Source organism: Zootoca vivipara, chromosome 15, assembly GCF_963506605.1.
Source record: "Zootoca vivipara chromosome 15, rZooViv1.1, whole genome shotgun sequence".
NCBI classification, from domain to species: Eukaryota; Metazoa; Chordata; class Lepidosauria; order Squamata; family Lacertidae; genus Zootoca; species Zootoca vivipara.
Genome location: NC_083290.1, coordinates 16,883,325 through 16,898,288, shown reverse-complemented (window position 1 = coordinate 16,898,288; position 14,964 = coordinate 16,883,325). Strand labels below are relative to the sequence as shown.

The 14,964-nt window shown below is 49.9% G+C and overlaps 1 protein-coding gene across 2 annotated transcripts in view; it reads left to right on the top strand.

Moving 5' to 3' along the window:
- PITPNM3 (PITPNM family member 3) overlaps positions 1-14,964 on the top strand; it is a 74,245-nt gene that overhangs the window by 55,914 nt on the left and 3,367 nt on the right. For both annotated transcript variants that reach the window (XM_035138852.2, XM_035138853.2), the window contains exons 8-19: positions 678-797; positions 1,987-2,168; positions 3,030-3,202; positions 4,810-4,980; positions 6,632-6,823; positions 6,964-7,112; positions 7,788-7,904; positions 8,039-8,155; positions 10,278-10,426; positions 10,553-10,702; positions 11,447-11,630; positions 12,987-13,115. In XM_035138852.2, coding sequence (XP_034994743.1) covers positions 678-797; positions 1,987-2,168; positions 3,030-3,202; positions 4,810-4,980; positions 6,632-6,823; positions 6,964-7,112; positions 7,788-7,904; positions 8,039-8,155; positions 10,278-10,426; positions 10,553-10,702; positions 11,447-11,630; positions 12,987-13,115 — 1,833 coding nt within the window. The remainder of the gene's footprint in view (positions 1-677; positions 798-1,986; positions 2,169-3,029; positions 3,203-4,809; positions 4,981-6,631; positions 6,824-6,963; positions 7,113-7,787; positions 7,905-8,038; positions 8,156-10,277; positions 10,427-10,552; positions 10,703-11,446; positions 11,631-12,986; positions 13,116-14,964) is intronic.

Below are 14,964 nucleotides of genomic sequence, written 5' to 3'. Positions count from 1 at the left end.
AGCTAAAAAAGCTAATGCAATTCTGGGCTGCATCAATAGGAGTATAGCATCTAGATCTAGGGAAGTAATAGTACCACTGTATTCTGCTCTGGTCAGACCTCACCTGGAGTAGTGTGTCCAGTTCTGGGCACCACAGTTCAAAAAGGATACTGACAAGCTGGAACGTGTCCAGAAGAGGGCAACCAAAATGGTCAAAGGCCTGGAAACAATGCCTTATGAGGAACGGCTTAGGGAGCTAGGTATGTTTAGCCTGGAGAAGAGAAGGTTAAGGGGTGATATGATAGCCATGTTCAAATATATAAAAGGATGTCATATGGAGGAGGGAGAAAGATTGTTTTCTGCTGCTCCAGAGAAGCGGACACGGAGCAATGGATTCAAACTTCAAGAAAGAAGATTCCACCTAAACATTAGGAAGAACTTCCTGACAGTAAGAGCTGTTCGACAGTGGAATTTTCTACCAAGGAGTGTGGTGGAGTCTCTTTCTTTGGAGGTCTTTAAGCAGAGGCTTGACAGGCATATGTCAAGAATGCTTTGATGGTGTTTCCTGCTTGGCAGGGGGTTGGACTGGATGACCCTTGTGGTCTCTTCCAACTCTATGATTCTATAGTTCTATGGACTTTGCTGCGAGGGGATGCCCTACCAACCTGGCCGCCCTTCTCTTCTCCTTCCCCTTCCAGGTGTGCCTCATTGGGGACTGCGTGGGAGGAATTATGGGGTTCGATGCCATCTGCTACAGCACCGGCTTGGCAGATGGAAGCCAGTCCAGCAGCAGGAGAGGCAGTGCCAGCAGTGCCCAGGTACAGTCCCTTCCTCTTGGGAGTGGGGTGGGGGGTGGGAGTCAGGCCTGGCAGGCTTCCCGAGAGATCTCAGGCACCCTTCTGCTTGGGAAATCCAATGCTCCTCCTATCCACCGGAAAAGCACATTGAGGAAGCTTTGGAGGCAAAACAATAGTTGCAGCCGCACCTGTTGAATTTCTGTCCGTCGGACTACTATTAAGGGTAGAGGGATAGGATGCTAAGAAAAATCGCAAGCCTTTTTGCAAGAGGCCCAGAGACCCAATATAAGGTGGTGTGGTGTAGCGGTTAGCGTCTGGGGCTAGGACCTGGGAAAGACCAGTGTTTGAATCTTCACTCCGTCATGAAGCTCACTGGCCAGTCAGCCACTCTTAGCCTAACCTACCTCACAGGGTTGTTGTGAGGATAAAATGGGGAGGAGGAGGAGGAGAACTACTTGCACCCCCTTGAGCTTCCTCGGAGGAAAAGGTGGGGTGTAAATGTAATGAAATAAATAAATCAGTTACTGGAAGCCACAGGAGGGGAGAGTGTCACTCTTTTGATAAGGTCTTGCATTTAGGCTTCCCATTGGGACATCTGGCTGGCCCCTGTGAGAACAGGACACTGCACTAGATGGGCCATTGGCCTGATCCAGCTGATTCTTCTCATGTTCTTATCCCTGCTTTATCCCACTCTCTCCCTGCCACTATAAACCTGTCCAAATTTTGGGAGTAGATTTTGATGGCTGTGCATTGCCGATTTTTGCACCACGAATGCCCCCTAGTGGATGAAGGCCTCTACATAACAAGATTCCAGCTCCTCTTGTTTCCCATCATGTTCTCTTTTCCCTTTTGAACACACACCCACACACACCCACCCACCCACACACACACACACACACACACCCGGGTCGTCCCAATGGCAACCCAATACAGTGGTACCTTGGTTTATGAACTTAATCCGTTCCGGAAGTCCGTTCTTAAACCAAAGCATTCTTAAACCAAAGCATGCTTTCCCATAGCAGCGGGGGACTCAATTTACAAATGGAACACACTCAACAGGAAGCGGAACATGTTCTTATTCCAAGGCAAAGTTCACAAACCAAAACACCTACTTCCGGGTTTGCAGCGTTCTTAATCCAAGTTGTTCATAAACTAAGCTGTTCTTAAACCAAGGTACCACTGTATTCCCTTTGCTGCCTTCTCCCTTCAGGACAATCCCCTCTCAGGCGAAGACTCCAACCTGGGGGAGCTGAAGCGTTTCAGCAAGAGCAACATCGACATCTCTGGGATGATGGAGGATGAGGAGCCCCGGCAACCGTTGCCACGGAAACAGAGTGACTGCTCCAGCTACGAATGTGACGCCATCACACAGCATCACGCCTTCCTCTCCAGGTAAGGAAGAGGGAGAGAGGAGGAGAGGCAGCCTCAGGTGGGTTCATGCAGGAGCCTGGAGGCCAAAGTTCTATGAGCACCTTCCTATTCATGTTGTTATCTAGTTAATTATTTGCAAGTTTTTAATGTTTCTTTATTCAACCTTCAACAAGATAAAAGACTAAAGAGGGAAATAAAGAGGACCATGCAACTGAACTAGGGTTAAAATTAAACATGCAATAAAACAAATTTGGGCCTTTTTGTTCACAAACCCCGTGGTGTATCAATGAAACTGCTACGACATTTGTAAAGCTAAGAGGATCTGGTATAGTTTCAAAATGTATGAGGGCTGACGCCCTGGTTTGCAGGGGCTTGGGCTAGATGGGCTGTTGGGGTCCATACCAACTCCGCAATTCTATGGTTCTGTTAGTGGGAGTATAGAATTGTAGAGCGGGAAGGGACACCAAGGGTCATCTAATCTGACGCCATGGAATCCAGGAATTGCAGCAGAAGAATCCTTGATAGGTGGCTATCCAACCTCTGCTTAAAAGCCTCTGACAGAGGAGAACCCACTACCTAAGGGAGTCCGTCCCCTGGCCGAACAGCTCTTACTCCCAGGATGTTCTTCCTAAAGTTGGGATCGACTTTCTTCTCATTCAAAGCCGTTGGTTTGGGTTGTCGTCGTCTCCACCCCAGAGCAACAGGAAACAAGCTTGCTTGATACTTCATGTGACAGCCCTTCAGATATTTGAAGATGGCTAACTTCTCTTTTCCAGGCTAAACATACCCAGCTCCCTCAGCTATTCCTCATAAGGCTTGGTTTGCAGACCCTTGATCATCTCATCTTCCATGTTCCTCTCCCTCTCCCTCTCTCCTCTCCAGCATCCACTCCACAATGATGAGTGAGGATGCTGATTTCCCTCCTGAGACCTCTGCCAACCTGTTGGAGGTCAACCTGGGACGCTTTGACTTTGAAGTCTCCGATTTCTTCCTCTTCGGCTCCCCACTTGGTTTGGTGCTTGCCATGCGGAGGACGGTTCTGCCCGGCTTGGAAGGTGAGCCCAGTTGCTGGGGGGGGGGGAATTACCTGGAGGGGTGCTAAGAGGCAAGGGGGCAGTAGGGGGGCTCTGGAGGTGTCCCCCTTCAAGCGCGTCGATCACTTCTTTACTGATCAGCCTTAGAGCCTTGAACAAAACACTTTCCACACTTCTTCAAAAAAATTTTTACTGCCATTAGAGCTTTCATCGCTACTTCCATTGGTCACATTTGTTTGTATTTACGGTGCCAAGTTATCACAAGATAGCCAATTTTCGGTAACAGCTATTGATTTTCTTATGAATTAGTTACTGTACATCTGTGGTAGGTGAAGATTTGCGCATAGAATCATAGAATTGTAGAGCTGGAAGGGACCACGAGGGTCATCTAGTCCAACCCCCTGCAATGCAGGAATCTCTTGCCCAACATGGGGCTTGAACCCACAACTCTGAGATTAAGAGTCCCGTGCTCTGCTGACTGAACTTTCCAGCTTTTTGGTAAGTAGTCATATATAAATAATCTAAATATACAAATACTCTAAAGGCTCTAAATTTCCTTCACCTTCACATTTCCATTAGTAAGGACAGGGGTCAGCAACCTTTTTCAGCCGTGGGCCGGTCCACCATCCATCAGACCATGTGGTGGGCCGAACTATATTTTGGAAAAAAATATGAACAAATACCTATGCCCCACAAATAACCCAGAGATGCATTTTAAATAAAAACACACATTCTACTCATGTAAAAACACCAGGCAGGCCCCACAAATAACCCAGAGATGCATGTTAAATTAAAGTACACATTCTACTTATGTAAAAACACGCTGATTCCTGGACCGTCCGCGGGCTGGATTGAGAAGGCGATTGGGCCACATCCGGCCCATGGGCATTAGGTTGCCTACAACTGTGTAAAGGGTAAAGGTAAAGGACCCCGTGACCGACTCTGGGGTTGCGGCACTCATCTCGCGTTATTGGCCGAGGGAGCCAGCGTACAGCTTCCAGGTCATGTGGCCAGCATGACAAAGCTGCTTCTGGCGAACCAGAGCGAACCTCTTTATCTACTTGCACTTTGACGTGCTTTCGAACTGCTAGGTGGGCAGGAGCTGGGACCGAGCAATGGGAGCTCACCCCGTCGCAGGGATTCGAACCGCCAACCTTCTGAGCGGCAAGCCCTAGGCTCTGTGGTTTAACCCACAGCGCCACCCGTGTCCCACCCCTGAGTAAGGATGTGTAAAAAATATTTTTCATGCAATATTCTTTGCTGCATATTCTTTTTTAGCTGCAATGTCAGAGCATATACAGTATTTATTTTCTGAATGAATGAATGTGCAATTAACTGTGACTGTGTTGAGGGATGCAGATGCAGAGAGAATTATTATTCTTATTATTCTGGAAAAAGCAAATTCTGCTGTTGCTGGGATGCACCCTCTCATTCAAGAATCCACTTTGGCTGCCCCATTTCTCCATTTGACAGCTCAAAGCTGACCCCATCCTGTCCCTCCTCCACTGAAGCCTCTCTGGGAATGTAGGGACAAGCTTGCCAGCTGTTTCTGTCCTGCTTCAAGACATTTTGTGGGTATTTGCTGATGATTCTGGGGCTCCTCCCCCTCCATCTCTCCCCCTTTCCAGCCTCCCAGGTGCATCCCGCCTGCAGCCAGGTCTACAGCCTTTTCCACTCTGCAGACCCCTCTGCTTCCAGACTTGAGCCCTTGCTGGAGAACAAGTTCCACCTCCTGCCTCCATTTACTGTCCCGAGATACCAGCGATACCCACTGGGAGATGGGAGGTCCCACCTCTTAGGTACTGCTCATATTTCTCTGGTTTTCCAATTTTATTGATTTGTTAACTCAAAAAGTTTCCGAGCACAATTCAAAGTGTTGGCGTTGACCTTTAAAGCCCTAAATGGCCTCGGTCCTGTATACCTGAAGGAGCGTCTCCACCCCCATTGTTCTGCCCAGACACTGAGATCCAGCACCGAGGGCCTTTTGGCAGTTCCCTCATTGCAAGAAGTGAGGTTACAGGCAACCAGACAGAGGGCCTTCTCGGTAGTGGCACCCGCCCTGTGGAACGCCCTTCCATCAGATGTCAAGGAAATAAGCAGCTATCCTATTTTTAAAAGACATCTGAAGGCAGCCCTGTTTAGGGAAGCTTTTTAATATTTAATGCTATACTGTTTTAATACTCGATTGGGAGCCGCCCAGAGTGGCTGGGGAGACTCAGCCAGGTAGGCGGGGTACAAATAATAAATTATTATAAATTATATAAATATAACAACAAATGAAAGAGGACAAAGAATAATAAAAAAAATGTACAGCAACAAAGCCTAGAAGGGCAGAAGTATAAAGATAGAGCACATCTCCAGAGGGATAATAAAGTACTGTATTAACCTCATACAAAGATTCCCTTTACAAACATTAAAAATTCTCTACCTGTGAGTCCCATCATTATTGGGAATAAAGATTCTATGTAGACTTAAATGAGACATTTGCATACCCTGGTGGCACTCAGGAGCCATGTGCTGCAATATTCGTATAAGAAATAAAATCATGCTTTTCCTACTACAAGGTGAAAATAGCTTAAAACAATAGCTAGATATATACAGTGGTACCTTGGTTCTCGAATGGCTTAGTTGCCGAACAAATCGGCTCCTGAACAGTTTCAGGAGTCAAACAGACTCTCGGAATGTTTGAGAACCAAGGTACCACGGTAGGTAGGTAGGTTGGTAGGTAGGTACTGTATATTCCGCGTATAAGACGACTGGGAGAATAAGACGACCCCCAAATTTTCCAGTTAAAATATAGAGTTTGGGATATAATCGTCGTATAAGAAATACGACCCGGCGTATAAGACGACCCCCGACTTTTGAGAAGATTTTCCTGGGTTAAAAAGTAGTCTTATACGCAGGAATATACAGTAGGTAGGTAGTAAAAGGCTGCAATATCAGATAAAGGTAAAGGGGCCCCTGACCATCAGGTCCAGTCGTGTCCGACTCTGGGGTTGCGGCGCTCATCTCGTTCTATAGGCCGAGGGAGCCGGCGTTTGTCCGCAGACAGCTTCCGGGTCATGTGGCCAGCATGAGCAAGCTGCTTCTGGCAAACCAGAGCAGCGCACGGAAATGCCGTTTACCTTCCCGCCGGAGCGGTCCCTATTTATCTACTTGCACTTTGATGTGCTTTCGAACTGCTAGGTGGGCAGGAGCTGGGACCGAGCAACGGGAGCTCACCCCATTGCAGGGATTCGAACCGCCAACCTTCTGATCAGCAAGCCCTAGACTCTGTGGTTTAACCCACAGTGCCACCTAGTGGCAAAATAGTAGTCTAAAAGACTCCCTCTTTCCCCAAATACTCAGCCAAAGGAAGGCATCTCATGACCACATGGGTTTTGGGGGTGGGGTATGTGGACTAGAATAATACCTTCTGACACCTGATCTCTCTCTCTCCACCCCCTGCAGCGGATGTCCTCCACTGCCACAGTGCCCTGTTTGCTGAAGAGAGTTCTGCAAAGCTGCCCTCCTTCTCCTTGGCAGGGGTCTCTGAGCCCTCCAACGCCACTCTAGGGAAGGGGCGGAGAGGGAGCACCGGTAGCAGTGACAGCGAGAGTTCTGGGTCGAGGGAGAGTTTGCTGCCTGCCAGCGTGACCCAGAGTGAGTCCCGCCCTCTGGGGGTTGAGGCAGGAGATTTCTCTCCATTTCTGGCTGAACAAAAAAAATGGGAATCCAGGGTTCAGGGAAGGAACCTCTGGGGCACAGCCTTGCTGATGCTGACCTCCTTTGTTCCCCTGCAGTCACATCTAAATGGTGGGGGGCAAAGAGGATAGATTATGCCTTATACTGCCCAAACGTCCTTACGGCTTTCCCCACCGTGGCTCTCCCCCATCTCTTCCACGCCAGCTACTGGGAGTCCACAGACGTGGTTGCCTTCATCCTCAGACAGGTGAGAGGGCCACTTTTTCTCCTCCTCCTCTACCTTGGGGCGGACATAGAATGGAGGATGGGAGAACCATGGAACCTTGAAGGGGGAAAGGGGGGGAATATAAATGTAATTTAAAAAATGAATACTTAACTACTTGGGATCAATTTATCTGCAAGATTGGCTTACCCAGTTCACGACCACTCGACCAGTTTGATCAACCAAACTAGCACTGTTTACAAGTGCCATGCAACATCCATACTGCATTTGCAAGCAATCAATCCTTTTGTGTGGCAGCACCTGCCCTATGGAACTCCCTGCCTGTTGACCCCAAGCAGGTGCCTTCACTTTGTTCTTCTTGGCGCCTGCTAAAATCATTCTTGGTTAGGCAAGTCCACTGAGATGTTTAGAAAGCTGCTGCGAGTTAAATTTGTGAATGTCTTAAATCATTGTTGCTAATTTTTATTATCCATAATTTAAATTTTTTTTGCAAAGCCTTTTTTTATGAATTGTATGAATTGTATGAAACAGAATGGATAAATAAATAAACACATCAGGGCACCTTAGAATTCCTTGTTCCACGCATGCAACAACCTGGTTGAATCCCACCCGTTATTATAAAGAAAACGATGCCGTCTTGCATGGCTATTTCTGCCACCGAGGCCACCGTCCCTCTCAGACGCTCACATTGCATTTCAGGTGATGAGATTTGAAACCACCACTATCAAGGAGAGTAACAGTTTGGACCCTGCGATGCTCAGTCCCTCGAACCCACGAGAGAAATGGCTGCGCAAGAGGACCCAAGTCAAACTGAGGGTGATGAGCGCCTTTCCATTCATTCATTCATTCATTCATTCATTTTATTTGTATGCTGATTTTCCGCACATAGAGAGAAATACCCACAGCAGCTTACAACAAAGAAAACAGGAGTGCATTTATTTCCTTTTCAGAATGTGACTTCCAACCACCGATCGAACGACGTCATCGCGGCCGAAGATGGCCCCCAGTCCCTGGTTGGCCGCTTCATGTACGGCCCCCTTGACATGGTGGCCCTGACGGGAGAAAAGGTAAGCCCTCCCAGGTGTTCATTCTTCCTGCTAAGGCTAATTGGAAACACAGGGGTGTGTCAGCCATGTGCTATAAGAGACTTCAGAAGGGGACTTTGTTCTCAGAGGGGGGCTTCTTGCTGGTGGGTCAGCAGAGGAAGAGCAAGGCCCTGCCCATCCTTAGCATTTTCAGCAGGTTCCATATTGCACCAAAGTGCAGAGTCTAAGGGAGGCAGGCAGCTCCTGGGTGGCAACCTTTCGCTGGCAGCTTTGATTTAATGGCACATTTAAATCTGCCTGCTCCTTTGCCCCTCTCTTCACCTGGGCAAAATTTCAGCATTCAAAGCTGGGAAGTAAAGTGGGGAAAGAGGCTGGTGCTGCCTCCCCACTAATCATCATCATCATCATCATTTATATACCACGCTATACCCGGGGGCCTCAGGGCAGTCCACAGAACAAAATCAAGACATAAAACCATAAAATACCTAATAAAAATATTTAAAAAACATCCCAGTAGCCCCCCCCCCAAAAAACCACCCCCACATTTTAAAAGGGCATAGGATGTAAATCAGCTCAACCGAAGGCCTGGTTAAGAAAGAAGGTTTTTGCTTGGCGCCTAAAGGTGTATAATGAAGGTGCCAGGCGAACTTCTCTCAGGAGAGCATTCCACAGACAGGGAGCCACTGCAGAGAAGGCCTGTTCTCATGTTGCCACCCTCCGGGCCTCTTGAGGAGGGGTCACACGAAGGAGGGCCTCAGAAGATGATATCAGGGTCTGGGTAGGTTCATATGGAAAGAGGAAGGTGGTCCTTGAGGTGTTGCCGTCCTGAGCCGTTTATAGGTAAAAATGAGCACTTTGAATTGGGCCCAGAAACTAATTGGTAGCCAGTGCAGTCAGACCAGGATCAGTGTCATTCTTGCTCCGGTGAGCTCCAGTCAGAGGCGTCTTTCCCATAGAGGCTAAGTGGCTCATTGCGCCAAGGCGCCAGCCTCTCAGGGGCGCTGGCGGGGCGCAACGAGCCACTAAGCCCTCCGCACGTGGTGACAGCTCAGAGAGAGGTGCGGCATGGCGAGGACACGGAGGAAAAGAAGCAGCAGCCGACCGCGGGAGGCCAACTTCATTGCCTTGGCAACTGGCTGGGCCCGCCCCCTTCGCTTCACGCGGATTGGTGGCTGCTCGATGGAGGGGTGTGATGTTCTCATGATGGACGTCGCGACAGCGGTAGGGAGCGGGTTGCCAAGGCCACGGAGCGGGTGAGAGGGGAAAGGCTCAGCCCACAAACAGCCCCTCCTCCACCTGCACGCGCCCGCAGAGCACCCAGGCGGCGAGGGAAACTGGATCTCGTGCTCACGGCTGCAGCCGAGCCCACACTCTGTCCCTCGCCCCCCTCGACGACTCCAGGCTAAAGGGACCAGCGCAATTTTGCCCCATTCAGGGACTGGGGCAGATCTGGAGCCGCTCCCGCCACTGCCGCTCCTGCAGCTCCCCCAGGCGAGAGATGGCGGCCTCTGGGCCACACGGCCTCCAGACCAGGGAGGTGGCGGGACCTGGGGAGCTGCCCACGCCCCGGCCAGGGCGGAGAGGGGTTGGTGCCGGAGGAAGGGGGCGCCGGACTCCGGAGGGACCTTTGTGCCACGGCGCTGGATGGGCTTAAGACGGCTCTGGCTCCAGTGAATTCCGCACCAGCTGAAGTTTCTGAACCATCTTCAGAGGCAGCCCTATGTATAACGCACCAATATCACAGCCTGGTACTGCTTGGTACTAACGTCGCCTCCCTCTGCAGGCTTATGGGAGTTGTACTCCATGAATATCTGGTCGTAGGGTGCTTGTGACACAGACCTGGTGGTGTCCCAACAGAGAAGAACAGCAGGGGAGTGGGGGGGGGTCCTCAGGAGGAACAGCTGTGGGTCTGTTGCTCCTGCACCACAACATCCAGCAAGGATCGTTTGATGCTCCTCTGGAGCCTCCAGGCCCAGGGGCAGTCTATCTACATTCCTAGTCTGTTAGGGGCATTTGGTCCCTGTGAGAACAGTGTGCTGGACCAGATGGGCCATCATCTTGAGGTTCATCTTTCATTCTTATGTGCTCCTGATGTCTGATTGGATAACAGGAAGTGCATCCAGGCGTTCTCTTCCTCCTCCAGGTTGACATCTTCATTATGACAGAGCCCTCTTCTGGGCGCTGGGTCTACTTTGACACGGAGATCACCAACAGCAGCGGGAGGGTCTCCTACAACTTCCCTAAAGAGAAGAGGCTGGCAGTGGGTGTCTACCCCATCAAGATGGTGGTCAGGTAAGGCCCAGGGCTTGGGGGTTCTGGGAAGGGTGTCTGTGTGCCATGATGAGGGTGGTGGCGCGGAACCCAAAAAAATGCTCAGTGGTTGGAGAGAAGATGGTACTTGCTTTTTGCCCCCTTCAGGGGCGACCAGAGCACAGCCGTCAGCTACCTCACTGTCCTCCCCCGGGGGATGGAGTGCGTGGTCTTCAGCATCGATGGGTCCTTCGCAGCCAGTGTCTCCATCATGGGAAGCGACCCCAAAGTCCGGGCCGGCGCAGTTGACGTCGTCAGGTGAGGGGCTCCCAGCAAATTATTCTGTGGACAGAATTAATCCATACTCAGGCTGGGTGGGAGGCTCAGTTGACCTTGGGAAGCCCCAGAGGCTGGATCATCAGAACAGGCCAATGGATCAGGCCAATGACCCTTCCAGTCCAGCATCCTTTTCTTCCAGCAACCACCCAGAGGCCTGTGGGAAACCAGCAAGCAAGACCCGAGCACAAGAGCCCTCTCCCCACCTGCGGTTTCCAACAACTGGAATTCAGAAGCATTGCTGCCTCCAGCTGTGGAGGCAGAACATAACCATCGTGGCTACTAGCCATTGATAGCCTTCTCCTCCTCCATGAATTTGTCCGATCGTCTTTTAAAGCCATCCAAGTTGGTGCCCATCACTGCCTCCTGTGGGAGGGAGTTCCGTAGTTTAACATCGTGCTGTGTGAGGGAGGACTTTCTTTTATCTGTCCCGAATCTCCCAATGTTCATTGGACACCCCCAATTTCTAGTGTAACAAGAGGAGGAGGAAAACTTTTCCCTGCCCTCTTGCTCCATGCCTTGCATAATTTTACAAACTTGCTTCTTATTTGTCTTTTCTCCAAATCGAGAAGTCCAAAATGCCACAACCTTTCTTGATAGCGGAGTCGTTCCATCCCCTTTTTCATTTGGGTTGCCCTTTTCTGAACCTTTCCCAGCACTACAAAATGAGCACTCTGTGATTTGAGCACCTTCTCTCTCTGTGTGTGTGTCCCCTGCATACTGCAGACACTGGCAAGACCTGGGCTACCTGATCATCTACATCACAGGGCGCCCGGACATGCAGAAGCAGCGGGTCGTCTCTTGGCTCTCTCAGCACAACTTTCCCCAAGGGATGATCTTCTTCTCAGATGGGCTGGTCCACGACCCCTTGAGGCAGAAGACCATCTTTCTCCGCAACCTGGTGCAAGAGGTAGCTGACAAATGGGTGGTGCCTTTCCCTCTTGAGCCTTTTGGGAATGGAGGGTGGGGTGGGGGATAAAAATGCAATAAGCAAGCAAACCAACAATATATATATACCTAAATATCTACAGCATACTGTATGTAGATATATTCAAGCAATCTCCCTTGATATAATGCATTATTTATTTTTATTTTTAAAATAGACACATTTACTGGCCCACAAGTATATGCATTTTTGGGCACTTTTTTGTTGTCTGATAACTTCACTCCAAAATTCAGAGAAGTGAGAGTTTTGTTTCAGGAAGTTCAGATCAAATCTACATCCATCCTTATTTTGGGTTGGGATGGAGGGCTTTGCCGACTGGGCACTGACCTTCCGGTGCAGTTGGTGCCAGCATTGGCTTGGATGAATATCTCCTGCTCAGTCCTGATGCTTCAAACTGCCTGCAGGGGCAAATTTTGGACATTAGGAACATAAGAACATACAAAGTGTTTGCTGGATCACATGGGCGTACCCAGGATCAAAAGTAAGGGGGGCATGCTAGCCACGCCCCCACCCCACCCACCTGATTGGCTGGCTGGCGATAACGTGGCCGGGATCCCCCAGGAGGCGTGGTCAACACCCACGCCCCCCCAGAGGGGAGGGGGCCATTTCCAGCCAACGAGGCAGCAGCAGCGAAGCTGCCTCCGTCTAGAGAAACCTGGACCTGGACCTGGGCTAACTTCAGCCCACATTCCTTCAATTCACAGCGTGCAAATGAAGTGCCGCAGAGCATTGTGGGGCACCACTTTCTGTGCTGTGCTCGCTGTGACTTTAAGGAGTGTGGGCTGAAGTTATCCCAGGTCCAGGTTCAGATTTCCCTCGAGGGAGGCAGCGCTGCCACTGCTGCTGTTTTGCTTCAGCCGAGCAGGCTGAGGCAGAGCACAGCTGGCAGCGCCCCTGCCTGTCGTGCTGTGCTCTCCCTTTTTTTGCTTCTAGGGGGGGCAGCTGCACCCCCCTGCCCCGTGCTGGGTACGCCCATGCTGGATCAGGCCAGCAGCCCATCTAGTCCAGCATCTCACAGTGGACAATCAGATCCTTGCAGGAAACCAGTAAGCAGGATCCGAGCCCTAGAGCCCTCTCCCCTTCCGTGGTATTCAAAAGCATTGCTACCTCCAGCTGTGGAGGTGGAGCATAGCATGGCTAGCATCCATTGGTACCCCTCTCCTCCATGAATTTGTACCCCTTTTGTCCCTGGAGAGAGTACTGAGAGCAGGTCCTCTGGGGTTGGTGCTTCAAGGCCTGAAATAAGTGAGTCAAAGAGGCAACAGGCCAAAATGCGATGAGAAAGAGCTGAAGCTTTGCCATTTCTCCATCCTCTCTTAGTGCCACATCAAGATCTGTGCTGCCTATGGCTCCATGAAAGACATCTCTGTTTACAACGTCCTGGGTCTCTCCCCCTCCCAGATCTACATCGTTGGACGGCCAGCGAAGAAATATCAGGCTCAGTGCCAGGTGACTTTGTTATTTCTTTGTTTAGAGCAGTGGTCCCTGAACCTTTGGGGCCCACCACCCCTTTGGTTCCATCAATTCATCCCCAGGGCTCCCTGCGCTATATATATATATAAAAGCATCATTCATAATATCGCTTTACATGATCCACTAAGGATGATAATTACCCAATGAATGAATGAATGAGTCAATTGATTTCGGTGACTGACCAGGGTGAGTAACCCAATAAAATTCAAAACAGTTGCACTTAATTGCACGTTTATTCAAAACCCCATAAAAAGTATTTTTCAGAATAGCGGTTTATGCAACCCACCGAGCAAAGTAACAATGCAGCACACAATTCAAAGCAATAAGAATTAATTGCACGTTTATTCAAAATCCAAATGAAACTGTTTGTTTAATGGAGTAAGCAAACTAGATGGAACTGATCCAGTGCCCCCCCTACTATCTGCTTGCCTCTTAGCCACCCCCCTAGGGAATCCTGCTGCCCCCCAGGGGGTGGTACCACCCACTGTGTGAACCACTGATCTAGCTGAAAGGCAAGGCAAGGAAATTTCATCGAATCAAAGAATAGTGGAGTTGGAGGGGGTCCCAAGAGTCATCTAGTTCAACCTCCTGCAATGCAGGAATTATAATCAATCTGCTTTAACTGCACTGCAGCCATATTTATTATTGTTGTTGTATAACTGTAAGATTATTGCATAATCCTAGAAGGGGGCATGGCTGTGAGAAAGGGCGGGGCCTTTTCTGTGTTTGCCTCTCCAGTTACTGACTGAGTGCATGTGAGAATTGACTCTTTGTGAGGGGTAGGCCCAAAGGGTGAAAAGGACGGTTGTGAATGGGCTTCTGTTCCCTTGCCCTGGGTGGTTTGGACTTCAGGAAACAGCACCTCAGCCCTCATATTCTTGTAACAATAACAATAATGTATTATTTATACCCTGCCCATCTGGCTGGGTTTCCCCACCCAACAGATTAAAACATCAAACATTAAAAACTTCCCTAAACAGGGCTGCCTTCAAATTTCTTGTAAATGTCTTATAGTTGTTTATTTCTTTGACATCTGATGGGAGGGCGTTTCACAGGGCAGGTGCTACCTCTGAGAAGGCCCTCTACCTGGTTCCCTGTAACCTCACTTCTCACAGTGAGGAAACTGCCAGAAGGCCCTCAGAACTGGACCTCCGTGTCCGGGCAGAATGATGGGGGTGGAGACACTCCTTGAGGTATACTGGGCCAAGGCCGTTTAGGGCTTTAAAGGTCAGCACCAACACTTTGAATTGTGCTTGGAAATGTACTGGGAGCCAATGCAAGTCTTTCAGGACCAGTGTTTTATGGTCTCTGTGGCCACTCCCAGTCACCAGTCTAGCTGCCGCATTCTGGATTAGTTGTAGTTTCTGGGGCACCTTCAAAGGTAGCCCCATGTAGAGCGCATTGCAGTAGTCCAAGCGGGAGATAACTAGAGCATGCAGCACTCTGGCGAGACAGACCGTAGGCAGGTAGGGTCTCAGCCTGCGTACCAGATGGAGCTGGTAGACAGCTGCCCTCGACACAGAATTGACCTGCGCCTCCATGGACAGCTGTGAGTCCAATATGACTCCAAGGCTGTGCACCTGGTCCTTCAGGGGCACAATTGCCCCATTAAGGACCAGGGAGTCCCCCAAACCCACCCGCCCCCTGCCCCCCCCAAAAAACAGTACTTCTGTTTTGTCAGCATTCAGCCTCAATCTGTTAGCCACCATCTATCCTCCGACTGCCTCCAGGAACTCACACAGGACCTTCAACGCCCTCACTGGTTCTGATTTAAAAGAGTTGTAGAGCTGGGTATCATCTGCATACTGATGAACACCCAGCCCAA